Source organism: Melanotaenia boesemani, chromosome 4 (genome assembly GCF_017639745.1).
Source record: "Melanotaenia boesemani isolate fMelBoe1 chromosome 4, fMelBoe1.pri, whole genome shotgun sequence".
Taxonomy (NCBI): domain Eukaryota; kingdom Metazoa; phylum Chordata; class Actinopteri; order Atheriniformes; family Melanotaeniidae; genus Melanotaenia; species Melanotaenia boesemani.
The window spans coordinates 30,939,019-30,963,985 of NC_055685.1; the positions used below are offsets into that span (position 1 = coordinate 30,939,019).

Sequence of the window (24,967 nt, forward strand, 5' to 3'; positions counted from 1 at the left end):
GAAAAAGACATTGGATGCAGGGATGGGCATAGTGATACTCTGGAATCAATAATTCAATATCCGCCAGTCAAAAATACTGGATTCGGTACTGTTTTGAATATTACAATGCCACAAATTACAAAGATGTAATTTGTTTTGACATAAGAGTTTTAGGCAATAAAATTCTGTGGAATAAGCAGCCCTAGTGTATAATTTGGTAGTCCAATAGATGTTAGTGATGATGATGATGTTGTGCTTTTTTTATTTTAATAGTTTAATGCAGGTTCATTGGAACTTTCTTCTTCCTTTACAAAAATGTTAATTTGATATAAATATTATGTCCAATTATTTTATTATATTTTTTAAAGATTAATTTTATTATTTCAACTGGTTTAACTGGTCAATAAAAACAATATTGTTTAAATACAACTGTGTCAGTGAGATATGTAGGTCATAAAACTGTTGGTGATGATTTCTGATCCGCTTCTTTTTTTTTTCTTTTTTTTACGCCGTTGGATAGGCGGCGTCTTACATGACGCGTCATAGTAAAAACCAATCAGATTACCTGATCTTGAACCGTTGGTGTTTCCGTTTTTTCAAGTCCGCACATGCGCATTTCATTTAGAAAATGGCGGCCGTGCAAAGTGGTATTGTCGACGCTAAAGACGAAGTAGACATAAAATCAGAACCGCAAAGCGATGGCTTCGGAAATAGCAATGCAAACGACGGAAAACTGCCTTCTACATCCCCCGGAACCAGCGCTTCGGCTGGAAGCAACAAACCTACGGTGGGAGCCCCCGAGGACCAGCAGACCCTGCTGGCAGTCCTGCAGTTCCTCGCGAAGAACAAGCTGTCGGAGTCCGCTGGAATATTGCGACGTGAGGCGGGATTGCCGGAGGATGCTTTGGATCCGAAGGGGACTGACTCCTCTGGGTCAGGGTCGGGAGGAGCGAGCGGTGGGGATGTGGACGGCGGTAATGCGACCTCTTTACTCAGCCGGGTGACCATCTCTACGGCTGCAACTACGGCGCCAACCAAGGGTACAGTTTATAATAGCTATTTTTGTTTTTACGTATGAGAAACTCAAAAGTCTTAACTACGAATTACATTAATGTATTAATTGGTAACTGTTACAGTTAGAGATACAACAATGAAAGTTTTTGTCGCTCTGAATATTTCCATATTGAATACATTAAGCTTAATACTGTAAGAGTTCAACCGAGGTTTTTTTTGTTTGTTTGTTTGTTTTTTTGGCAGACTTAATAAAATCAATAATTGCCATTTTCAATTTTTATTACTTGAGAGAGAAAGCATTTGATTTTTATAGGGGGTGTTGAATTGCTAAAATAACTATTTTAATTACAAGAATATAGATTATTTAAGTTTGAAATGTATGCAAATATGCTAAAAAATTACCATAACTGTTGTTACAATCAGTCCAATGCTGACAAAACTCCACATCTCACTACGATTCTTGCAGCAACAGCTGGGGATGATCAGCCAGATGTCAGTGTTGTGCTGTCAGCCTACAGCCAGCAGGGAGACCCAGCTCTGTATCAAGTTTACTACAGAGATCTGAAGAAGTTTATAGAAGCTGTTTTGGACTGCCACAGAGCAGAACTTTCTCAGGTCTTTTATCCGCTGTTTGTTCACATGTACCTGGAACTGGTGTACAACAATCATGAAAATGAGGCTAAGGCCTTCTTTGAAAAGTAAGTCTTCTAAAATAGTATATCTCCAAATATAAACAACAGTATACACCCTGCATATCTCCTGTACACCCTCATCTTTTACTCTCCTTTCTCAGGTTCAGTGGGGACCAGGAGTGCTACTATGAAGACGACTTGCGTGTTTTATCTGGCCTTACTAAAAAGGAGCACATGAGAGGCAACGAAACCCTACTGGACTTCCGCACCAGCAAATTTGTCCTGCGCATCTCCCGTGACTCCTATCAGCTGTTAAAGAGACACCTGCAGGAGCGTCAGAACAACCAGATCTGGAATATCATCCAAGAACACCTCTACATCGACATCTTTGATGGCATGCCACGCAGCAAAAGCCAGATCGATGCTATGTCAGGCAGCTTGGCTGGAGAGGCAAAGCGAGAAGCTAATAAAGCTAAGGTTGGCTAAAAACGCCAGATATAATTCCATATTTATCACCCACATTCCCCAGCAAAATTATGAGAACCTTATTCAAACAATAAAATGACCAATTTCCTGGTTTTTTAACCCGGTTTAGGTTTACTACGGACTATTGAAGGAGCCTGAAATTGAGCTGCCTCTTGATGATGAGGATGAGGAGGCAGAAAATGAGGAGGGTAAGCCAAAGAAGAAAAAGCCCAAAAAGGACAGCATGGGCTCCAAAAGCAAGAAACAGGATCCAAATGCTCCTTCACAGAATAGGTGGGGATCTTACAAACAACAACACATTGTTTAGCATTTGCTTATGTTTCTGATTATACATCATAGAGCAGGGGAGACAAACTTATTTAAGTTCAGGGGCCACATAGTTTGATCTCAAGGGGGTCAGAGTGGTAAAATAACAGCATAATAACCTATACATGTTGAAAACTCAAAACTTTTCTCTTTGAGTGCAAAGAAGTACAAGTACATTATAAAGATGCTTATATTCAATGAACTATCCTTTTAGAAAACATGAACAAACTAAAACGTCTTGAGAAGAATAAGGGCAGTTTTAACAATATTTTGCCTCATTTAGTAGTTTTCTAATTTGTAATGCATGTGTAATTACAAATTACAATGGATCTACAAAATTTCAAAACATTTAACAGGTATCTGGAACTGAAAAATAAAGTATATAAATAACTTTTCAAGAGCTAGAATTTATTTTAAATGTACATTGTGTAGTAATCCTGACCACCTGAACTGACTCACCTCAGTTGTCTGCCGTGGAAATGTTTGTGTTAATGTGAAAAATGCAGCCTCATATAGACAAATTGGGAATTGCAGATATATTTATTTAAAAATTTAACTTAATGTCTTCTGTCATTTTAACATTTACTAAATTTTATCCTGTGGGCCAGATTGGACCCTCTGGCTGGCCACGTTTGACACCGTCTGACACCCCTGTGTACAGTCCCATCTCACATTCTCCATCAGATGATTTAGTCAGCCTCTGCAATTTAGTTATTTTCTTCCGCCAATTAGATTCTCACTTTCTCCTAATTTACTTGTCAGTGCCTGATGATACAATATTCGTATTTAGGATACCTCTACCAGAACTGAAAGACTCCGACAAGCTGGACAAGATCATGTACATGAAGGAGGCCACCAAAAGACTGCGCTTGGGACCAGATAACCTCCCCTCCATCTGCTTTTACTCTTTCCTCAATGCATACCAGGTAAATGTTTGCTTACATAGCAAAGCAGTTGATTGCCAGGACATGTAAACCCTAGTACGCACTGTTTCGATGCAACCTTTTTTAGGGTCTGACTGCAGTGGACTTCACTGACGACTCCAGCCTAATCGCAGGAGGCTTTGCCGACTCCACAGTTCGGGTGTGGAGTGTCACTCCGAAAAAGCTCCGCAAGGTCAAGTCTGCAGCAGGTAGGATGATTTTATCTTTTTTTATTGTTACAAAATAATTGATAAAAAACTTAACATAATTTTTTTCCTCTTTTTCAAGACTTGAATCTGATTGATAAAGAGTCGGATGATGTGCTAGAGAGGATCATGGATGAGAAGACGGCCAGCGAGTCAAAGATACTCTATGGACACAGTGGCCCCGTGTATGGCATCAGCTTCAGCCCGGACAGGTAGATTTGAAGCTCAGCTTTGAACTTGTCAAGACTTAATATCCTGGCATAGAATAAGAAAAGAGGAGTGAGGAGATTTTTTTTTTTCTACAATAACTGTTGTCAATTGATTGTTTATTTGCTTTTCAGAAACTACCTGTTGTCAAGTGCTGAGGATGGTACAGTCCGGTTGTGGAGTCTCCAAACATTCACATGTCTGGTTGCCTACAAAGGTCACAACTACCCAGTGTGGGACACACAATTTTCCCCTTATGGATACTATTTTGTCTCTGGAGGCCATGATCGGGTAGCTCGGTAATAAACTTAATAACTCCTTCATGTGTGAGGCGGGTATCCTGTTTTAGTACAAGTGTTGCATCTTTTTTAACAAATGTCTTCCTTTTTGTTTTTTTTTCCCCAAACAGTCTTTGGGCGACAGATCACTACCAGCCACTGCGGATATTTGCTGGTCACCTGGCCGATGTCACTTGCACTTGTTTCCACCCGAACGCCAATTACTTGGTCACGGGGTCATCTGACCGCACCATCCGCCTCTGGGATGTACTTACAGGAAACTGTGTTCGCATCTTCACCGGTCATAAGGTCAGTTCACCCAAGCATTTCTCTGTCCTTCCAGTACATGAATAAAAAAGGTGTAAGCATTTCTGGTGAAATTATAATTGTTTTTTTTTTGACCAGGGCTTCCCAAGAGTTTTCCTTTAAGTGTACATTTGGAACGACAACATGGCAACATTTAAGATTTTTATTTATTTATTTAAAAGAAATTGATCAGTGTAATTATCAGCACAGTAAGTAACTGGGAGGTTCAGGTTGGTGGTTGTCATACTAACGTCATACAGGCTGGGGCATTATGGTTTTTACCTTAGAATGAATGGTAGTTGCAGCCTCTGGTCTGAAAAACTTAACCAGAGAATGGTTGGATTAGATTAGATAGACTTAACTGTCATTGTACAGTCACCTGAACAGCTAAATTGTTAAAGTCACCTTCTGTACATCTGCCATAAATCTAAAAACCACATATTTAACAAATGAAAAGAAATAAAAACCTTAAACTTGCATTATCTGACCAGCAGGGGGCGACTCTTCAAAGATAAGTTTGTAGAGAAATTGCCCACGTGGGGTCACGGCGTCTGTCTCCAGCATTTTGGCGGCACCCTGCTCCTGTTTAAGTCGACGCTTTCAGGCTTCACACTAGTAAACTGTGTTAAAACACGCTGAAAAGAAACATCCTCACTGCGATAAGCTCACAAGAGAAATGAAGAGTCATGATGCAGAAACACTTTTAATAACTTATATCATTCCGGTCTGCTGAACAGTGAATGAAGCTCAGGTTTAGATGCATTCCCACTGGTTTCAGTCTCAGATATCTGTGTTTGGTGGAAGTTCCTACACCCGCCGTGAATTTAAAATCTACCAATCATTAAATGTCCATGCAGCCATTTAACAAACGTATGGATTAAAACCTGTGAGTCTACAAACTGTCGTCTGCAACCACACCATCATACTGAAAATTTCTATGTTAATTAAACATTTACTTCTCTGATATTTTAAGCCTGAAATAAAAAACATCTGTTCATCTATGTGGATTCATTTCTGATAAACATATTCTGGGAGTTATGAAAGGAAAAGACATGTCTAAATATGCAGGATTATTCATTTTATACATCTTGCTTAAGCAAAAGAAGCAGTAAAAATATGAAAGCAGGCAAAATATAAGGAAGTATATTTATTTATTACAACAATAAAACAGCAATAATAAAATAAACAAAACTTTACTGGATCTGGAAGCATGTCACCTGGAAAAGTTTCTGCATTAGTCCACTGTTTTCTGGGATGTGCTTATCCAACGTATTTACTAAAATCTACTGGTTAATTTCCTTTTTGGGCACTGATAACGAAGCTGCTGCTGCAACCGAGTACGCAACTCCAAGATGATTGGATGAAATCCTCGTCAGAAATTCAATAAATAAGAGATTAAGAAGACGAGAGCCAGTGCTGAACCGATGCAAACAGACCTGGAGTGCACCCAAAATTGCGAATACCCCCACGATTCTGTGGGTTGATGACATCGGTGCACATTCTCTAATAAAGTTAATGAAGTGAAATAAGAAAAACAAAAACTGATGTCAGTAAACATGATCCTGGTGACTTTACAGCCTCAATAGGAAGTTGAACTTCTTTAATAAAGCATGATGTTCATTTGGAAATGTATGGTCCACTTCAAGTAAAATATACTGTATAACACGATACTGCTACAGTTTTTGTTTTTAATACTTCTCAGCTGTCAGTAACAGCTTCATGGAAAGTCTTTGGCTGTCTGGAAAATCAGCGTCTGCTGGTTTGTTGGAAAGCATACAAAACAAATTCCTTTTTCCAGGATAAAATACAACTGTCTTGTTTAGTCAGCAAAAGAAACACTTTGAGCTTTCTAGTTAATTTTAGTAGTATTCACATTTCCTGTGTAGCATCTCTTGACCTTCAAGTCAATGAGAACTCACCACGTTGTCATTAAACATAATTTCAGCATGTTTGTCGAGGTTGCCACCTTCTACAGTTTGAGAACCATTTATTTATTTGGAGACTAGAATTTTTTTTAAATGTTGGCAAATAAAATGTAAACTGAAAGAATTTGCTTTGAGTTAAAAACTCAAAATGCAATATTAAACACAACCAAAGTGACTCTTGCAGAGACCACCACTGAAGGTTTCCTCCTACTGTAACCTCCAGGGCCCTATCCATGCACTGGCTTTCTCTCCCAATGGGAAGTTTTTAGCCTCAGGAGCCACTGATGGCCGAGTTCTTCTGTGGGACATTGGTCATGGACTGATGATTGGAGAGCTCAAGGGCCACACGGATACTATCTATTCCCTGAGGTTCAGCAGGGATGGGGAGATTCTTGCCTCTGGTGAGTTTTTATCCTCATACTTTGCATTGAAGCAGCATTAGTATAGCTTCATTAACCAATTTTCATTGTGTTCTAGGTTCTATGGACAACACAGTTCGTCTCTGGGATGCAACAAAAGCCTTTGATGATTTAGAGACTGATGACTTCACAGCAGCTACAGGACACATCCATCTACAAGACAACTCTCAAGAACTCTTGTTAGGCACTTACATGAGTAAATCTACGCCAGTTATTCACCTTCACTTTACACGGAGGAATCTGCTTCTGGCTGCAGGAGCCTATAATCCATAAGACATTACTGCAGTATGTGAAGATGAACTTTGGAACCTTGACATGGTGCAAACAACTCCATCAGTTCATACCTGGCTGATATCTTACAGACTGTGACTCATCCGTCAGTACAGTGGCCCTGCAGACTGAGGAATTATTTTGTTTGTTTTTTTTAAGTCACTGCCATGACTTCAGCTTCATAGTCTTTTATAATGGTGCACATTGTAAATAAAATTGTGTTTTCTACATTCTGGGCTTAAATTTCTTTATTGTTAACATGGAAAAACGAAACAGTCATATTTTAACACAAGCATGTCCAGCTGCTCTCTCCACTCCGAGCTGTTAGAAATGATGGTCAAAAGGAAACCTGTCAGAGGACAAGAGAGATGCAAAGTTAGCTGAATGGAGCGGTAGCTTGTAGCATGAAACTGGAACATTTTAAAAGACTTTAATGTACTTACATTACATTACTTCTTTTCTGTGACAGCAGCCTGTTTCTTGGGCTTTAATTTGAAGAAAAGGATGATGGCTGCAATGCTGGCATATGTGGCCAGAACACACTGAAAATAAAAAATAAAAGATGTAAGAATATCACACAGTTAAAGTTTTAGGCAACTTATTGGTGTAGCAGCTGAATAAAACTCACATTCCTCCTTCCTGTGATTGTGTATGAATTGAAGTACTTGGCAAAGCCAGTGAACTGGTGCTGAGTTCCTGCATCGTGTCCTCCCATGATGGATGAATTAACGGTCCTGCCAAAAGCACAATGGTAAATGAATGATAGTATGGGAGATAGGAAAGTTGACTTTGAACTTTTGATAAATGATTTAAGAGAATAATACAGAGCTGCAATGAATTGTTTTTAGAATTGCCTTATGAGTTGATCAAGTGAAAGTTTCCTTATATCCACCTTACATTTACGCAAAAACTTTGGCCGAAATTATTTTAGGCATTTTACAGCTTTCATGAGGAATGGGCAGCAAAGTACTCTGCAAGTGCAGTGCGACACCAACTGGAGATCTTAAAGCTTTATTATCTGATGTTTTGCACAATTATTCTTACTTCTAATAATTCCTTGTTCACTGTTCACAATATTCTTTTAGTACTACTGAACTTTAGCAGATTTTCTAACCAAGGTGCTCCCCTAATGATGGTTAATTCAGCATCTATCTTGAATCCTGTCTCCTCTCTGAGCTCTTTCCAGTCAACGAAAATCAGTCTGATGTTAACTCTTGGCTTATCTCATGTTCCTTCCTCTCTCCTTTTCGCTCTTCCTCTGATCATGTTCTCTAAGGTTTCTTTGATGGAAAAAAGTGTGACATGTGGTTACTCGGCCTTGGGATGCTGCTGGACAACAAAGCTCCAGGAATGTACATAATACATTACATTATAATACTCATTTTGCCATCAAAACGAGTCATATTTTTAAGGTTAAAAAGTCACATGGTGCTAGTTTATTGTCTTTTGAACTCCTTTCTAATTCAAAAAACAAATTTTAATGTGGCTAATTCAATAAAATTTAAAGAAAAGCATTCTGGCTAAGCAACTTTTTTTTATTGGGGTTTTTGAACTCAAAATACATCTTGTTACAGACTGTGAAAGGTAAATGTATTTTAAGAAAGTGTCAAATATGATTTAAGTTATTTGGTATATGTTGCCACTAATGCAAATGGTAATATTAAATGTATTTCATATTAAAATCTTAGCAAAATCTGGCTTTTGTTTTAGACATGTGATATGTTTTCCATATACATTGGACTGTGATTTTAATAAAAGGCATTGTGCAACGTTAGAAAGAGATTTGAATACATCTGTGCAAATACTGATAGGTCATTTAAAAGCTGCACTCCTAAACAATAAATAAAACAATTATAACAACCGCGTGTAACAGTAAACAATGAATCCATACTTTAATAAATAATCCACAAATTTAACATAAAATACATCTAAAACTTAATTTGACCTTTAGATCTGAGAGGATCTCAATGCACATTATTGTAGTGTAAAACAACGTAAAACTAAAACACGTTCATCGTTACGTGGTGTATTTAACTCTTTCTAAAGTGAAATAATAATAAGTTATTATTATTATTACATAACAGAGATGGTGGTCTTTTTGGTGCTTGACGTGACATGTTATATTACTCAAACACCACAGGGGCCCGGACTTAATTTTACCCACAAAAGTCCAGTGCAACACTACTTTCCTTCCAGATTATTCTGGTCTACGAATGCATTAATAACAGACATGTCATTCACAAATGTCTTTTCAGTATCTGCGAAGTAGCTAGCACACTATATTAAGTCAACGTTAGCTCGCTAGATTAGCCTACTAGCTAAATTGAAGCTAAAGCCGGGTTTTGTCATTTGTAAAAGACTACACTGTAAAAAGGGGCGTTTTAAAGATTCGTTGGTCTCTATTATACTTTCTTAAACTGAAAATAACTGACTACTTCATTTCTAAACAGGTAAATGCTTACCTTTAACACACGACCCTGTAACAACTGAATGAGACTGGTGTCCTTCAGAAGAGGCCGTAATGCTAATGCAGTAGGAAGTCCTGCCCATAATGCTGCTGTACTATTGGTAAAATTTAATGTCACTCAAATCTATGGTCATATTCGGTAACTGAATGGCCAAGGAAGTGCCAATCATTATTTGTGCTCTCTGATTGGACAAAGAATCCAACGCCCAAATCAGTTTTTCTTCCGGGTTGCGGCGATGGCGTGTTACTGAGCAACATGTGAGTATTTTATATACACAAATCTGAGTTTAAATGGAAGGAAGTATCGATAACTGTGTTATTTTTTTTATTAGATATAAATTGAGGTAGTTTATAACTGAACATGCTTCTTATTTTCTGGAGAACATGTCTCTTTTATTCTACCCAGGCGGTAGCTCGAGTACCAGAATGCGTGCGTGACTTGGTTGAACCTTCACGTTTAATTAAAAAAAAAATCAGATATTTATCTTAGAGTATGTAATTCCATATTTTAGACGTCTGCTTCAATGACACTGAAATCTAGCTATAGAAAACGTGTTAAATCTAATCAATAATCTCTTCATTGATTTGTATTCTAGATATCTAAGACATCTGAAGCAGCATCAAACATGGCATCAGTGGATGAGGACTTTCCTCGTGGAGGAACAACAAAGAAAACTACTGAGAGTAAAATAGTGGTGGACCGAACGGAAGTGGATAACCTGTTTCAGGTATAATTAAATATTTTTTCCTCTGGTCATAGGGAAATGACTTCGTATAGCGGTCTCCAGAAGATGATTGCACCATATCACTGTATTGCTCTAAATTCCATTAACTGTGAAGGCTTTGGTAAAAATACATCTATTATTTAACACTAGCTTTCCTCTTGCAGTCAAATGAACAAACAGAAACTAAGAAAAGAAAGGGGGGCACCAAAGATGACAGCAAAAAACCCAAGACACAAAAGACAGATGACAAAAAAAGAGGTGGCCTGACACTCAACGAAGCAGCTAAATGTGTGGAAATTCTGCATGTCAAGGTCAGATATGTACCAGAACCCAAAATTTGTGTATTTAATTAGTTGTTGAATCTATTCTGTTAATTTTCTATAAGAATTTATCAATTTTATTATGATTATATTGTGCTCTTTTTCCTAGAATGTTAAAGAGGGGATGCTGTTCCTGGGCTGTGTGAAAGACGTGGCGGAGTTTGAAGTGACTGTTAGCCTCCCCTGTGGTCTGCAAGGGTTCCTCAGCATCAGAAACATCTCTGACTCTTATACCAAACTGCTCTGCGAGCAGCTGGCCTCAGATGACACAGAGGTAAGGATGCAGAACTATCATCGTGTTTTGGTCCATGTTTCTTTCGTGAATTCAAGGAGATTTTTAGATTTGTGTCTGTGCTTTTTTTCTCTCAGGAGATCTGCTCTCTGGCGCGTCTTTTCTACCCCGGTATGGTGCTCAGATGTGCGGTTGCCAAGATAGATATAACTAAGGGGGGATCTCTTAGCATCCAGCTGTCAGTCAATCCAAAACTAGTCAACAAGAGTCTTACCTTGAGCTCTCTGAAAGCTGGAATGGTGAGCCAAGATGAGCATCATCAGTTAAAGAATCGTTCTGTGTCCATTGTCAAAATATTATTCAAAGCTATGTTTTGTGTTGTTTTTTTTTTTTTATCTGTGATTAAGGTCTTGAGTGGGTGTGTGGAGAGTGTAGAAGATCATGGCTGCATCATTGACATTGGTGTTAGTGGAACCAAAGCTTTCCTTCCTGAGAAAGCCTTGACAGACAAGCAAACTAAACTGGAAGGTAAGCTAAAATAATAACAATAATGGACACTTTTCTGTCTTATAGAGCAGGTTTATGTTGCCTTACATCATAAAGTTTTTTCCAACTCTGAAGCATTTTTGTTTTTGCATTGTGTGCAGACCTGAAAGTGGGCCAGCTCGTGACTTCTCTAATAGAGGAGGTGAAAAACAATGGACGAGTGGTTCACCTTTCTGTAAACCCTTCCACCACTGCTCAGGCCTATGCCGAAGCCAAGCAGGGCTGGAACCTCATCAATCTTCTGCCTGGTCTTCTGGTCAAAGCAACCATCAAAAAGGTAAATAGCTCTTTTAACTTCTCTGTGACTTAGTCATGTGAAAAACACACAACTTCCTTCAGTCCTGAGATAATGGTAATCAGTTCCTTTCCAGGGCTTAAAATAATCCTCTTTGGTGATATTGCATCATCCTTATATGTTCAGTGAAATTCTCTCAGTGTTGTTAACTTTGCCTCAGCTGATAAGGTCTATATATCTGGATTGCAGGTGACCAAACATGGTCTGCTTCTGGACTTCCTGTCCTCCTTCACCGGCCAGGTGGACTTTCTCCACATGGACCCTGAGCAGGCATCCAGCTACACTGAAGGACTTGTGGTAAAACTATTTTGATGTCTTCTTCAAAGCATCTCTGGTCATTTTCAGTCCTCAATAATCTTGCTTGTAATCTATTTAAAGATTTTTTTCTTTTTTTTTTATGTCGCATTTAGATATACAACGGTTAAAATTCATACAACTATAATTCACAAAATAAATAGAAAGTTTTACACACACAGTCAGTGATTTCCTTTCAGTTCATTCTTGGAAACAGAGGGGAGAAAAAAAATCTTTGAATGTAAACTTTGCTTCTTAACCACTTCTGCGTTCATTCATGCAGGTTCGAGCACGGGTGCTGTACATGGAGCCGTCCACTCGTCTGGTGGGACTGAGTCTGCGCAGCTACCTCATTCAGCCCGATGCTGTGATCGAAACAGGTCATGCTAGTGGAGATCGGGTTGGCGAGGTGGTGAAAGGGTGCAAGATGACTGCTATGCACCACATGTCAGGAGCCCTGTTGCAACTTCCAGACAAGTCGTTGACCTTTGCACATGTGAGTTTAGCTGATGCTTCATATGATGGATGTGAATATTCTGCTGGCCCAGCCTGGTTTAGAAGCATCTTATTGTCTGTCCCAACAGAGGAACCACCTAAAGGAGCCTAATGAGCCAGCCAATGAGAACAGAGTGTTTGCAATGCCCGAGCACACCTGCAGGATCCTGGACTTCAGCCCCATAGATCAAATTTTTTTTGTTAGTTTACGAAAGTATGTATCAGCTTGTTTTATACTTATATTTATTTTATTCCTCAATAACTTGAATAATCTGGTTTATTGAATGACATTCTGCTCTTACTTTTTATTTCAGGAGTATTATTGATAAACCTTTATTCAGATACCATGATGTCAAGGCTGGTCAGGTGGTCGAGGTGAGGATGGAGCATTATCTTATATTCCTGTACACTCTCATAATGTGACTTGGATTTAGCTTTTAAAGGAGTTTGTTAAAGTAACAGCTGGTGGCCGACTGCCCAGAGCAGGGCTGTCAAACTCATTTAGTTCAAATTTTTATTTATACATTTGTAACTATAACCTTTAATAATAAACTTGATCATTTTTTTTATTTGGTATTTTCTTAATTTCATATAAATCTTTTATCAGTGTAACTATGGGAATTTTGTCTGTTCCAGTTGTATTTATAAGATTTTTTTAATGAGAGAAAATCAAATCTGATCAAAATAATTCTTACAACTATAAATATTTTATGTTTTATAAAATATTTTATTTTTATTTTATATATATTTCCATTTACTATAATTCCAACATGCCAGTTTTGGACCTCGGGCCATGCGTTTAACACCACTGATCTAGACCCTGTATTTTTTGCTGAATTTAGATTCATATTTGATTGGGTTGTTTGGATATTCATCCTTACTGTCTCTTTGTCCTAGGGCACCGTGTCAGTCCTGCTGAGTCATGGGATGGTGGTGCATCTCTCAGACCAAATTAAAGGTCTCGTACCTCGAACACACCTCTCTGACATCATCCTCAAGAACCCAGAGAAGAAGTACATTGAAGGCATGAAGGTTAAATGTCGGGTTAGTGCAAATATTTATGAAGGGCTACAGGGATAAAACCAGTATTGTGTCATTTCAATAGTTTGGGCCTACTTTCATGTCATCTTTCCTGTGTGTGTGAACATGTGCCTTCAGGTGCTGTCAGTAGATCCAGAGAATAAAAAGTTGTACCTGACCAGAAAGAAGGCTCTGGTTGAGAGCTCTCTGCCGTTGTTCCTCAGCTATGCTGACGCCCGTCCTGGCCGCATATCACACGGCTTCATCGTGTGCCTCAGAGACTTTGGCTGCATCATCCGTTTCTACAACAATGTCAAAGGTTTGGTGCCGCTCAGCGAGCTCAGCTCTGAGCCCATCCTCAGACCAGAGGATGCTTTCTATGTGGGGCAGGTGAGGAGGTCAGACTGCATGGATGCTCAGAATTATGGCTCAGCTTGGAGTCTGATGGAGTTGTTTGTTTCTGGTGACTGTCCAGGTGTTAAAGGCTAAAGTTCTTCAGTGTGACCCAGAGAAGGAAAAGATAGTGCTGTCATTTAAGGCAGTGGTGGAGGGAGACACAGAGGAAGCTGCCAAGGTTGATTGTGAGGTTGGGAAGGTAAGGTTGATTTTTTTTTTTTTTTTTTTTCAGCTTTTTTTTAATTATAATTTTTATTTGGTTCAAATATTTCTGTGTGCTATAGAGGCTAGAGGCAAAGGTGGTGAAAAAGTTAGCCACTGGTTTGGAGGTGGCCATCCTCCCCGATGATGTCTGTGCTGTGCTACCCACAATGCACCTTTCCGATCACATGTCCAACTGCCCTTTGCTTTGGGAGAGTCTCCAGGAAGGAGACATGATCTCAAACCTTGTCTGCTTTAATAAGAACAAGCGGAATATTGTATCCTTTTCCCTCACATTTCTGACCAGAGGTAAAGTCGAACTTCAGCAAATCCAGTTCATTTTACCCTTCTGAGAATGTCTGGTTTCCTTAGCTGCTGCGTTTTTAGATTCTCACCAAGAAGCCAACAGTGAGATGTTTACTGGAGGAAGGAGTGGTTGCAAAAGATTTTTCTGAGATCACTGTAGGAATGCAGCTGATTGGCTGGATCAAGAACATCATGTCTTATGGCGTCTTTGTAGAATTCCCATACGGCCTTGTTGGTCTTGCACCCAAATCGGTAAGTTAGAGACTTTATACATCTGATCACTGGAGACGCATTTCGGTTGAAATGTTTAATTTTCAACCCTTTGTGTTTTAAGGCTTTATCTGACAAGTTTGTCAGCGATACAGCGACCGCCTTCCAGCTTGGTCAGACGGTTTTTGCTAAAGTTACCAACCTGGATGAGGAGAAGCAGCGATTCCTGGTCACGCTGAAGATATCAGAGGTTATATCCCCAGAGGGGGACGTCCAGACCAGGCTCATCAATGGTCTGAAGGAGAGAAGAGCTGTGAATGAAATGTTGGCTATGAAAGGTATGCTCTGTCTCATAGCCAACAATACCATGCCAGACACAGATGTGCGGATTTTCCTCTCATTGCCTCTGTCTCTATATCTAGATAGCAGTGGCGTTCGCCAGCAGCTGTCTGCTCTGTCTGTCGGTCAGAAGCTGAAGCTGATGGTGGATTCTGTGAAGGACAACCGTGCTGAGTTCAAGTCTGATGGCTTGCTCGGTGCTACTATCATCGCCACTAAGCATCACATAACAGGTCAGTGTTAAAGAATTTCTCACCTTTCTAGTTACTTAGAATTTATCAACATGCATAACAAATCTGAACTGTTGCCAGGTGTAGATGATGGGATACGTCAGCCAAAATGATGCTGAGCAATGTTGCGGCATTACTCTTCTGTTTAGTCTGTTTCTTTACAGCTGAAATAAGTAGTTAGTTGGTTATTAGTCTTCTGTGATCCGGAGTTAAAGATATCTTTGGCAAAAAACATTCAACTAACAAATTCAGATGCTTTAATTTTTCCCTTTTATATTACAAATGATTTAATAATTGATTATTAATTAAAAACTGATGTTTGTCCGCCACAGCGTTCGGCTTGAAAAGTAACTGAATAAGGCGTTTATGTGGTGAGATGAACTTCCCGTCCACAAAGAGGCGTGGCCTGTAACAGGAATTGTTCACAGCAAGGGTTTTATTATGATCGTGCAGTTTAAATTTCTTTTAAAAAGAAGTTTTTAAAATATTTTGTAAATGTTTTCAGTACTATTAGCAGTAGAAATAAAATTTTAATCAGACCATATTTTACAGCCTGCCACAATAAACAGCAATAACATTAAATGATTTACAGTCAGGAATAACTTCAGGAGCTCACTCTTTATCATCATATTTCACCCATATTTTTGTTTGTTTGTTTTTATTAGGCTTTTTACAAAATTAGAAATTAAAATTTGTCAAGAATATTGCACTTTATTTTGTCTGGATAATAAAGGCCATATGAGCCAGTTTTCTCTATTGCTGTGTCAATATGAGTTAATTTAATATTTACTCTGCTTTATGGTGTGTTTCTTAGCTTTGTTGAGAGAGTTTGTGTTCTTTTCTACACAATGACCACAACTAATTAAATACACAACCAGTTTATGTTGCGTCTTTAACAGATGAAAATAAAACCTAAATTTCCTGTAGTGGCATCAGGAGCCAGCAGTTACTGTGTCATTCTATTAAGTTACAGATGTAATCCATCACTGTCCCTTTGCTGCATATTTTCAGCCATCAGCCTGACTGCAGGACAGAAAGTAACCGCAGTCGTCCTCCACGTTGACATCCTGACTACTTGTGTCCACGTTTCTCTTCTTCCCAAACTGGTGGGAATGAAGAAAGCTGTAAGTGTTTTTTTTTTTTTGTCTGTTCTTTGCTGGTTTATTTCACATTTAAACAAAACATCAGTTCATTAAATTGCTTTCTTTTCATAGTTGACTGAGGGATCGAAATACACTGCAACGGTGCAGTACACAGAAAAAGACTTTACTGTCATCTCACTGAAGGATACAGCACAGCTTACTGTGATCCAGACCTGCAGCCACCTGAATGACATTGTCCTCTTGGAGTCAGAGAAGCTGAAGGAGGGGATGACTTTAGCAGTTCAAGTTGTGGAACCCAGCTGTGAAGAACTACAAGGGCTCCCCCTGGTGTCGTGGGAGCAAGGCGCGCCAAAACGCCAACGGATGACCTCAGAAAACCAGACGGGCTCCAAGGGTCACTGCTTTGGTGAAATCGTGCAGGGCAAAGTGCAGAGTGTGAAGCCCACCTGCATTCAGGTAAAGCTGGAGGATGCAAGCACGGGCAGTGTGCACGTGTCCGAGGTGGTGGAGGCGGACAAGGTGCTCCTGGGATCCTTCCCCACATCCTCGGTTAAAGTGGGCAGCGTGGTCACCGCCAGGGTCATCGGAGGACGAGAGGCATCCAGTCACAGGTCAGCGTGGCTCTAGAGATTTATCCACATTGTTGTTTTTATTCATCTTTCTTCATTTTCAGCTTTCATGTTAATTATCTGACCAATTATTTTGGGCCTACTGTTAATCTGGGCTGTTTTTATTACAGATTTCTGCCTTTCTCTCATCCCAAATTCACATACAACATTCCTGAGCTCACACTTATACCCAGGTAACCGTTCAGCATTTGTATTGTACAATGTAATCATAACTAGAAAACTGGAAATAAAATGATATAATAATGAATATTCTAAGAATTCTATTCTATTTAACCTGTTGCAGTGGTTGACGTTTTGTCATTTTCATACCACTGCAATTTAAACCTGTTTTTCTTTTATGCATTTTGTTTTCTTTCTGTAGTAAACTGGATAAAAATGTTTACTTCAGACAAGCTACAGCAAATGAAAAAATGCAGGGCTATAAGGTCGGGGAGGAAATTACATGCTTTGTATCAAAGGTAAGCTTTGAAAGCTGATTATTATTGTTTTTAATTGTTGATTTAAAAGTGTCTTATTGCACTTTAATGAACACAAATAAAACATACACAATCTAGAGCTGAGGCTAGCAGCTAATTTGCATCTGTTGTCCCCTGGCAGGCCACAGTTATGTCCCACACATGACAAGAAATATAATGAGAATAAAACACTTGACGTATTCAGCACACACATACTTACATGTGCGTACATACATGTGTGCTGCAGAGCATCTATCTAGCTGTGAGAACAGGTTTGGTTAGTTATAAGCCAGTTTTTGAGATGGGTGTATATGAATATTTTTGAACAGTGATATGAATAATTTTTTTCTTTTAAAAGAGTTGTGGGGCCTTTTTATGAAGTGATTTTTTAAATTTTGAGTACAGTCATGCTAGTTTTTTTTTTTTTTTTTTTTTTGTCTCCAGTTTCATTCAGACAGGAAGTCTTTGGAAGTCACCACTGATCCTTCAATCACAGGGACCGTTGAGCTGCTTGCAACAATCACTGATCCTAAAGTAAGTCCATGTGGCTGCTATCCTGTGTCCTAAATATTAGAAAAGATGATAATTATTATTATTATTATCATTATTATTATAAGAGGAAGTAAGATTTAAAGACTAAGATTTTCTTGTCTTTTCCAGGATGCCAGCCACCCAGAGAAACTGTACAAGCTGGGCCAAGCAGTCCGTGCTAAAGTTGTAGAAGTGAGCGTCAAACCTCGTCGCTTTGTGCTCTCACTTACAGGTTGGAGATCTTTTGACTCTCTGCTTTTAATATGTTATTTTAAATTACCATTTAGCCATTATTAAATAACGATTTGATCGCTGGTTTCCTTTTGTTTTCAGGTGTCCATAAACTGGAGAAAGGCAGCACTACTGTAGGAGTTGTGATTAATATTCAGCCCCAAAATGGCCTCCTGGTTAAACTTCCTTTCGGTAATGTGGGTACTGTCTCCATCACTGACCTTGCTGATGCCTACAGGCCAAACCCGTTAGTCTCATACAACAAAGATCAGTTCCTCAGGTCAGTAGACGCTGATGCTCAAACAATTTCACAAAGCCCTGATCAAGCCTGGTAAAGAGGGTGTTTTGTTTAACTGGATTTTTAAACTGGTAGCAGTGAGGGGATCCTGTGCTGGTGGGTTTGTAGCAGTGCCTGAAATGATTTATGTACCAGAGAACAGTAGCAAAAGAGATGGAGAAACAACTGAATCTCTAAGTTTACCTTGACACCTCGACCTTTACAAACTCTAAAGCAGGGATTTTTTGGTTTTGTGTTTGTTGCTTGGCAACAACTGAGGTGTTGCTGTCACATGCTGCATCGGCAGGTCACACAGATAAATTCTCCTGCTAGACAACGTGGTTGGAAACCTACAGGCTGCAGTTCATCATCCGGAGAGCAGAGAAGCTCACTCTTAGCAGCATGTCCAGAATTACAGCATCTGTTGCTAACAGTCACTGCAGTCCCTCCCCCTTTTGCTGCTCTGTCTCTGGTCTCGGGCTAAGCAAATTTTCTGAAAGCTGGATTGTGAGGTGTCAGAATTCAGAACTTTTTCCTGCAGCCATGTTTAATTAAAGCATAAAGCTGCATTTCCAATATTTCTGTTTTGTATTGATCAGCGTTGCACACTCAGCCTACGGAGTCAGACTTCCCACAGACCAGATTTCCTGTAGCTAACCAGTACTAGTACTGTAACGTTCCCACTGACTACCTCAACCCACCAGAGTTGTAACTTTAGCTTCTTTTTATCATCAGGTGTTACCTTCTAGGTAATGAAACAGGAAAGTGGCAGTTGTCTCTGCGTCCATCAAGGTAAGAAGAGTCATTGAAGAGTTTTTTAAACATTTTGCCAGAGTTTTAAAGAAACCTGCCTGATATTCATCACGCTCCTCCAGGCTGAACCCGCAACAAGCCAAGCCGGTGAAAGACCCCGAAGTGTTGTCTTTAGACAAACTGGAGGTGGGCCAGATCATCAGAGGCTACGTTAAGTCTGTAGGAGAGCAGGGGGTCTTCATCAGGTAACTGAGAAATTCATCCCGCACTGGTCAGATGGTACACGTCACACAAATATAGGAGTATCAGAAAAAACAGCATTCTCCTCCTAAAAGTTTCAAAATAGAAGATTTCAGCAGGTTTCATTACACATCCTCTGTAACAGCGGGCAGGAAATTCAACATCATACACTGGGAGGATGTTCTTACTGTGTTAAAATAAAAAAAAAATAAACACGTACAGGTGAAACTCAAAATTAGAATATTGTGCAAAACTTAAATAATTTTAGTAATTCACCTTAAAAAGGTGAACTAACATTTGTGAAGTAATATTTTTCAAGCATTTATTTGTAAGGATTTTGATAATGGCTTACAGCTTATGAAAACCTCAAAATCTCAGAAAATTAGAATATTGTGAAAAGGTTCAATGTTTTAGCATCTAAGTGCCTCTAGTCAGCTAATTAACCCAAAACACCAGCAAATAACTCCTGAGTATTTTCCTCAATCTATTTCTGTAGAATTCACAAATCACAAGGAAGGTTGCTGACCTGACAGTTATACAGAAAACCATCATTGACACCCTCTACAAGGAGGGAAAGCCTCAAAAGAATTGGATGCTGCACCAAAGCACATCAATAAAAAGTGGAGTGGAAGGGAAAAGTGTGGAAGACAAAGGTGCACAACCAGCAGGGATGACCTCAGCCTGGGGAGGATCGTCAAAAGGTTGATGAAAAGGAAAGGAAGAGCATTAGTGACCCGCAGTTTGATGTCAGAAGGCCAGAAGTTACTTGTTGTCCCAAAAATCCTGTTTCACAACACCACATCACTCTTTTGAAGCGGTAGCAGCCAAGTTGTGGAACGTTCTCCCTCTTTCCCTTCACTACGTGGACAATGTTTATATATTAAAAAAGCAGTCAAAGACTTTGCATTTTAAAAGGCTTTTAGTTAGACAATAAGATTTATTACTGTTTTTGCAGTCATTTTGTTTTTAATTCATGTTTTAAATCTATTTTCTATACTTCATGTAAATTGTTCTATGATGCACTTTGTGATTTCTATATGTTTGAAAGCTGCTTCATAGATACATTTAATGAATATTCTGAATATTATTTTAATTAACCTCTGCTTTTCTGCATTAACCACACCCACTTCAAATTTGAAGTGAAAGCATTCTGATTTGCATATTTCAACATATATATTAGAAATGCTAATTACAAATGGATTGCATAATTCAGAGATGTCAAGCTCTGGTCCTCGAGGGCCAGAGTCCTGCAGGCTTTAGATGTTTCCCTGCTTCAACACAACTTACTCAAATTAAAGGTACCATTTGATTTAAGTAAGGGGTAGCAGAGAATCGCCTATAACCAGCAGGATACTGGTCTTTAAGCTCCCTTTGTTTTATTTTATTTGATCTGGAAATAAATGTGCAAAAATTAGTGAAATGTTAAATATCTTTGAGTTATTTTTACAAAGCCTCAATGAGCGTTTATTGTTGAGTGAATTTTATTTTATTTTTTGGAACAAAATAAAACAGAACATCTTGTAAATGTCACGATTTCATATATTTTGCCAAGTGTGTCATCCTTCCTCATAATTTCTTCTAACCTTTTTTCTTCTTCCAGGTTGTCGAGGAACATCACTGGGCGAGCTCAACTTCAGCAGTCCACCAAGTACTTTGTTAACAACCACAAAGTCCTTTCTGAGCACCTGCCTCCCAACACTCTTCTCACCACCAAAATCCTCAGGTAAATGTCACGTTTCAGATGAATTTATTAACGATGCCCCTCTAAATGCTCCAGTCTTTCTGTCACCTCTGGTCCAGGCTAGACTTAGGACAGACACTCCTTCCTGTCAGGGACAGAAAACAACAACAACAAAAAAACAAGTTATCATGTTTAATAAACAGACATCCATCTGATCTAAAAGTCAGGATTCAGCAGTAAAATACTGATTGGATGGAATCTTTCCAAGAACGTCAGGCAGCAGCCACTTTCAGAGTCCAGATTGTTGTCTTGTTACATTCGGTCTGTACATCCTTCTGTTTCTCTCCTTAGTATTGACAGAGAGATGGAGTTTGTGGACCTCTCTCTGCTCCCTGTGGACACCGGGAAGCCAGACGTCCTTCCTGAAGCTCTCAGTCTGCGGCTGCGTCTCATCGGAGAGGAGAAAAAGAAACATGACATGGAAAAGAGCAAGAAGCGCATTCTTTCTACAAGCGAACAGGTAACATAGCAACATAAACATTCACTCTATCCCACCTCAGATTTGATCTTTTTCTTTTGTAAGAAGATAAATGATTCGTTGATAGACCTTCTCTATGTGCTGAAAGTAATCAGTGCTCAGTAGTGGAAGAAGCCAGCATCACCAGTCCATCATCCTATCAGTCATCATTGTTTGGGCTGACAGTAATAAAAGCTGCCTGGATCTTTATGTGTTATGTGGTTTATATGGGGATTGATGGTCGTTTTTACTGTTCATTCATTTCTGACGAAGCAATCAGAGTCCCAGGTTCCAAAGAAGAAGAAGAAAAAGGAAACAAAGAAAGCAAAGAATGATGGCAATGACAGCGGAGTGGAGGTGTACTTCAGAGAAGAAGAGAATCGGGAAGAGGAAGAAAAACCACATCCTGTAAAAGTAAGCAGCAGCTCAGTATTAGTTTTTGTAATGTAAATTCACTCTATGGGCTGATGAATCAGTTTCCTTTTTTTCCCCTTCTGTCTCTGCAGGTGACTCCCAGCTCAGCAGGTCAATCCAGACTGCAGGTGTCTGCGGGTTTCTCCTGGGACGTGGACCTGAGTTCCCTAAAGCCTGCATCTGCAGCACAGGAGGACGACTCCAGTGATGGAGAAGACCAAGATAAAAACGCTAAGGTGAGACAACCACAAACGAGCTTTTAAACCACCTCATGACCACAGCTTCAAGGGCTGCATGTATAATCTTGGTCTCTACAGAAAGTTGAGACATGACATTATTACAGTAGTGTCAGAATCAACACGTGTTATTGTGTTGGAGTAAATTCACCTTGAACACAGTAAATAATTTAAATGGTTATTTCTTCCTAAAAGAAAACCTCCTTACTTTAAGTGAAAACCAAAACAAAAGATTGCAGCCCAGTTCCTATAGGAATTAGTAAAGTAATGTCCATTGAGGAACTGTACAAAAGTAGAAGGTGAAAGTTTTACAGATGTTGTAATAGAGTTGTTAAACAGAACATCTCCCCTGTCAGGATTGAGAACCAAGCAGTAGAGCTGGTTAACACTTACAAATATCTGGGCACCCACTTGGATGAAAGGCTGTCCTTTCAACCCATCGGTTGATGTGATAGATACTTATAACAAGGGGCTTTGACACAGACACGGTTCTGGTTCTGGCACCGGCTCCGTTATCAAGTCAGAACCTTGGTGCTTTTTTCTGAACTGGCCTGCGTTCACACCATTTTTTCCAGAACCAAAGTGGGTGGACTTCACTACATGGAAGTAAAACATTAGCAGCTTTTAAATTTCATCCTGAACGTTTATAACCTACAGTTATAAACCTATATATGCAGATGACTGATAAGTAGTTAATGTTCCAAAATGAGTCAATATGAATTACCTAGCGAAAGTTAAGTTGGTTGCCAGGCAACATAACAATGCAGACATTCAGGTTTTACTCTATAGGTGTGTCCCAATTCAGGGTCTGCACACTTCAAAGTGCAGATTCGTCGGCTACATACGTCATCGTGGTGTGCCAAGCACTGTCCGGTTTGGAAGGAGCCCACGAATGCACACTTCAAGAGTGTCCTTTAACTGAGTTTCTTCCTGTCATTTTGAAATGCTAACTGTTAGGATTGGCGCTTTGTAGCATGTACACAGATCTTCTTCACTGCACGCATCTCATGTACAGAGCTCTAGTCAAGAAGAGGTTCATCTCTATAGAATATAATTTTGAACAGATGACCTCTCAAATATAGTCACAAGTTCTCCCTCCAATTTGATTTGGTTTCCTCTGCCAGCCCCAGAAGAAGTCTCGCCACGAGCTGGAACAGGAGAAGAAGGCAGCAGAAAAAGCCCTGGTACAGCGGGAGGCTGAGCTGATGGATCCAAACTTGCGGCCCCAGGATGCTGCCGCCTTCGAGCGCTTGCTCTTAGCCTCACCCAACAGCTCACTGCTCTGGCTCCAGTACATGGCTCACCATCTGCAGGCCACAGAGATCGAGCAGGCCCGTGCTGTGGCTGAGAGGGCCCTTAAAACCATCTCCTTCAGGTGATTAAAATGATGACATTCATGGTAGATAAAAGCAAGCTTCAAGAGGGCTTGAAGTCAACATAATCTGATGGATTAAACTTTTTTTTCCCCCTCAGTAATAGCACTGTGTGTATTGACTGTTCTTTGTGTGAAATCGTCTCCTGCTTGGTGCCCAGGGAGGAGCAGGAGAAGCTGAATGTATGGGTGGCCCTACTGAACCTGGAGAACATGTACGGCACAGATGAGAGTCTCAAAAAAGTTTTTGAGCGAGCATTGCAGTTCTGTGAGCCCATGCCTGTACACCAGCAGCTGGCTGACATCTACGCCAAGTCCAACAAAATCAAGGTTCAGTCTAGTGAGCTTTTCTTTGGTAAATATTAAATAAATTGTTCTATAGCAAATAATGTCTGAATGTTTGTGTTTGTTTCCAGGAGGCAGAGGGAGTGTATAAGACGATGGTGAAGCGTTTCCGGCAGAATAAGGCGGTGTGGTTAAGCTATGGGACCTTCCTGCTCCAGCAGGGTCAGGGCGATGCTGCCAGCATTCTCCTGCAGAGGGCGCTAAAGAGTCTCCCTCCTAAAGAAAGTAAGACCGAAGTTTAATTGTTGGCATTTTACCATCTACTGATAAAAGCTCCCTGTCTTAGCTGCATATTGACATGTTTTAACCTTCCATGTGTTATCATCCATCCTGTCAGGTGTGGATGTCATCGCCAAGTTTGCTCAGCTGGAGTTCCGTTACGGTGACGCCGACAGAGGTCGCAACATGTTTGACAAAGTCCTGACGAGTTACCCGAAACGCACTGATCTTTGGTCCGTTTTCATTGATCTCATGGTAAAACACGGATCACAGAAAGAAGTCAGGTAAGCAGAAGCTCTTTTACCACTTTGAATTCCTCCTTCTTAATTTTTACATTTAATACATTTCGTTCATTTGTCATTGATTTTATTAAGTTAAGTTGCATTTTAAGTTAAAAGGCAAATCTAAAATGATACATTTCCATCTTCTTGGCTCTTGCAGGGCACTATTCGATCGAGTGATCCACCTCAGCGTTTCTGTGAAAAAGATTAAGTTCTTCTTTAAGCGTTACCTGGAGTATGAGAAGAAGCATGGCACGCCTCAGAGCATCCAAGCAGTTAAAGAAAAAGCCATGGAGTTTGTGGAAACTAAAGTCACTGAGGCTGCAAACTAATGAGCAAATATGACAACTCATAATTCTTCCAAAAAATGTATGCTCAACATCTTAACATATCTTTACATTTTTATCATTATTGTGGAATGTTGATCCTTAAACCTCTGTGTGAACCTGTAATTCTGCAAAGCACAACAGACTTTTGTAAAAAAATAAGTTGTAATCATCTATAAATGTTAAAAACAAGCTGGTATTTTTAACATTTCTTCAGCTTACATTTTAACCATTTTGTATAATAAAGAAGGTAAGCACAAAAGAGTTTCCTCTAAGATTCTTCCAAGAATTCCCGTAAACACTTGTTAAAAAAAATCCAATACTAATATA

General features: G+C 39.5%; 3 protein-coding genes across 4 annotated transcripts; 2 read left to right on the forward strand and 1 right to left on the reverse strand.

The window, feature by feature from the left end:
* Window positions 1-587: 587 nt before the first annotated feature.
* On the forward strand, window positions 588-7,181 carry taf5 (TAF5 RNA polymerase II, TATA box binding protein (TBP)-associated factor). Its single transcript, XM_041984154.1, has 11 exons — window positions 588-1,019; window positions 1,460-1,691; window positions 1,787-2,102; window positions 2,221-2,384; window positions 3,208-3,343; window positions 3,429-3,549; window positions 3,629-3,758; window positions 3,888-4,052; window positions 4,163-4,340; window positions 6,486-6,663; window positions 6,740-7,181. Exons 1-11 carry the CDS (start codon window positions 608-610, stop codon window positions 6,952-6,954), a joined length of 2,247 nt encoding a protein of 748 aa, XP_041840088.1. The 5' UTR covers window positions 588-607; the 3' UTR covers window positions 6,955-7,181.
* A 3-nt stretch (window positions 7,182-7,184) lies between these two features.
* atp5md (ATP synthase membrane subunit k) lies at window positions 7,185-9,515 on the reverse strand. Of its 2 annotated transcripts, none has more exons than XM_041984184.1 (4): window positions 9,414-9,515; window positions 7,580-7,685; window positions 7,400-7,493; window positions 7,185-7,300 (listed from the first exon to the last, which is right to left on the reverse strand). In XM_041984184.1, exons 2-3 carry the CDS (start codon window positions 7,664-7,666, stop codon window positions 7,401-7,403), a joined length of 180 nt encoding a protein of 59 aa, XP_041840118.1. In that variant the 5' UTR covers window positions 7,667-7,685; window positions 9,414-9,515; the 3' UTR covers window positions 7,185-7,300; window position 7,400. The 2 variants fall into 2 exon arrangements, with proteins under 2 accessions (XP_041840118.1, XP_041840119.1); XM_041984185.1 differs by having other exon boundaries at window positions 7,395-7,493.
* Window positions 9,516-9,591: 76 nt separating this feature from the next.
* On the forward strand, window positions 9,592-24,899 carry pdcd11 (programmed cell death 11). The gene is made up of 36 exons (XM_041984142.1): window positions 9,592-9,676; window positions 10,015-10,146; window positions 10,308-10,454; window positions 10,573-10,737; window positions 10,833-10,994; window positions 11,103-11,223; window positions 11,343-11,518; window positions 11,726-11,833; window positions 12,114-12,326; window positions 12,415-12,539; window positions 12,640-12,700; window positions 13,223-13,369; window positions 13,484-13,735; window positions 13,821-13,940; window positions 14,026-14,220; window positions 14,330-14,500; window positions 14,583-14,796; window positions 14,881-15,030; window positions 16,039-16,151; window positions 16,242-16,741; window positions 16,870-16,932; window positions 17,121-17,217; window positions 17,659-17,748; window positions 17,875-17,977; window positions 18,079-18,256; window positions 18,989-19,045; window positions 19,129-19,251; window positions 20,847-20,969; window positions 21,279-21,447; window positions 21,718-21,858; window positions 21,951-22,094; window positions 23,219-23,469; window positions 23,628-23,796; window positions 23,883-24,036; window positions 24,149-24,314; window positions 24,472-24,899. The coding sequence occupies exons 2-36, from the start codon at window positions 10,045-10,047 to the stop codon at window positions 24,641-24,643; spliced, it is 5,442 nt and encodes a 1,813-aa protein (XP_041840076.1). The 5' UTR covers window positions 9,592-9,676; window positions 10,015-10,044; the 3' UTR covers window positions 24,644-24,899.
* The last annotated feature ends 68 nt before the right edge of the window (window positions 24,900-24,967 follow it).

What these genes read in the sequence shown, in the direction of transcription:
- taf5 (XM_041984154.1), top strand. Translation starts at nt 608, where the DNA reads ATGGCGGCCGTGCAAAGTGGTATTGTCGACGCTAAAGACGAAGTAGAC. An exon ending in CTTTCCTCAATGCATACCAG is followed by an intron (nt 3,344 to 3,428) that starts GTAAATGTTTGC and finishes AACCTTTTTTAG; the next exon opens with GGTCTGACTGCAGTGGACTT. An exon ending in CAAGGTCAAGTCTGCAGCAG is followed by an intron (nt 3,550 to 3,628) that starts GTAGGATGATTT and finishes CTCTTTTTCAAG; the next exon opens with ACTTGAATCTGATTGATAAA.
- atp5md (XM_041984184.1), bottom strand. Translation starts at nt 7,666, where the DNA reads ATGGGAGGACACGATGCAGGAACTCAGCACCAGTTCACTGGCTTTGCC. An exon ending in CAATCACAGGAAGGAGGAAT is followed by an intron (nt 7,494 to 7,579) that starts GTGAGTTTTATT and finishes TTTTATTTTCAG; the next exon opens with TGTGTTCTGGCCACATATGC.
- pdcd11 (XM_041984142.1), top strand. Translation starts at nt 10,045, where the DNA reads ATGGCATCAGTGGATGAGGACTTTCCTCGTGGAGGAACAACAAAGAAA. An exon ending in CACTAAGCATCACATAACAG is followed by an intron (nt 15,031 to 16,038) that starts GTCAGTGTTAAA and finishes GCATATTTTCAG; the next exon opens with CCATCAGCCTGACTGCAGGA. An exon ending in AACAAAGATCAGTTCCTCAG is followed by an intron (nt 18,257 to 18,988) that starts GTCAGTAGACGC and finishes TTTTATCATCAG; the next exon opens with GTGTTACCTTCTAGGTAATG.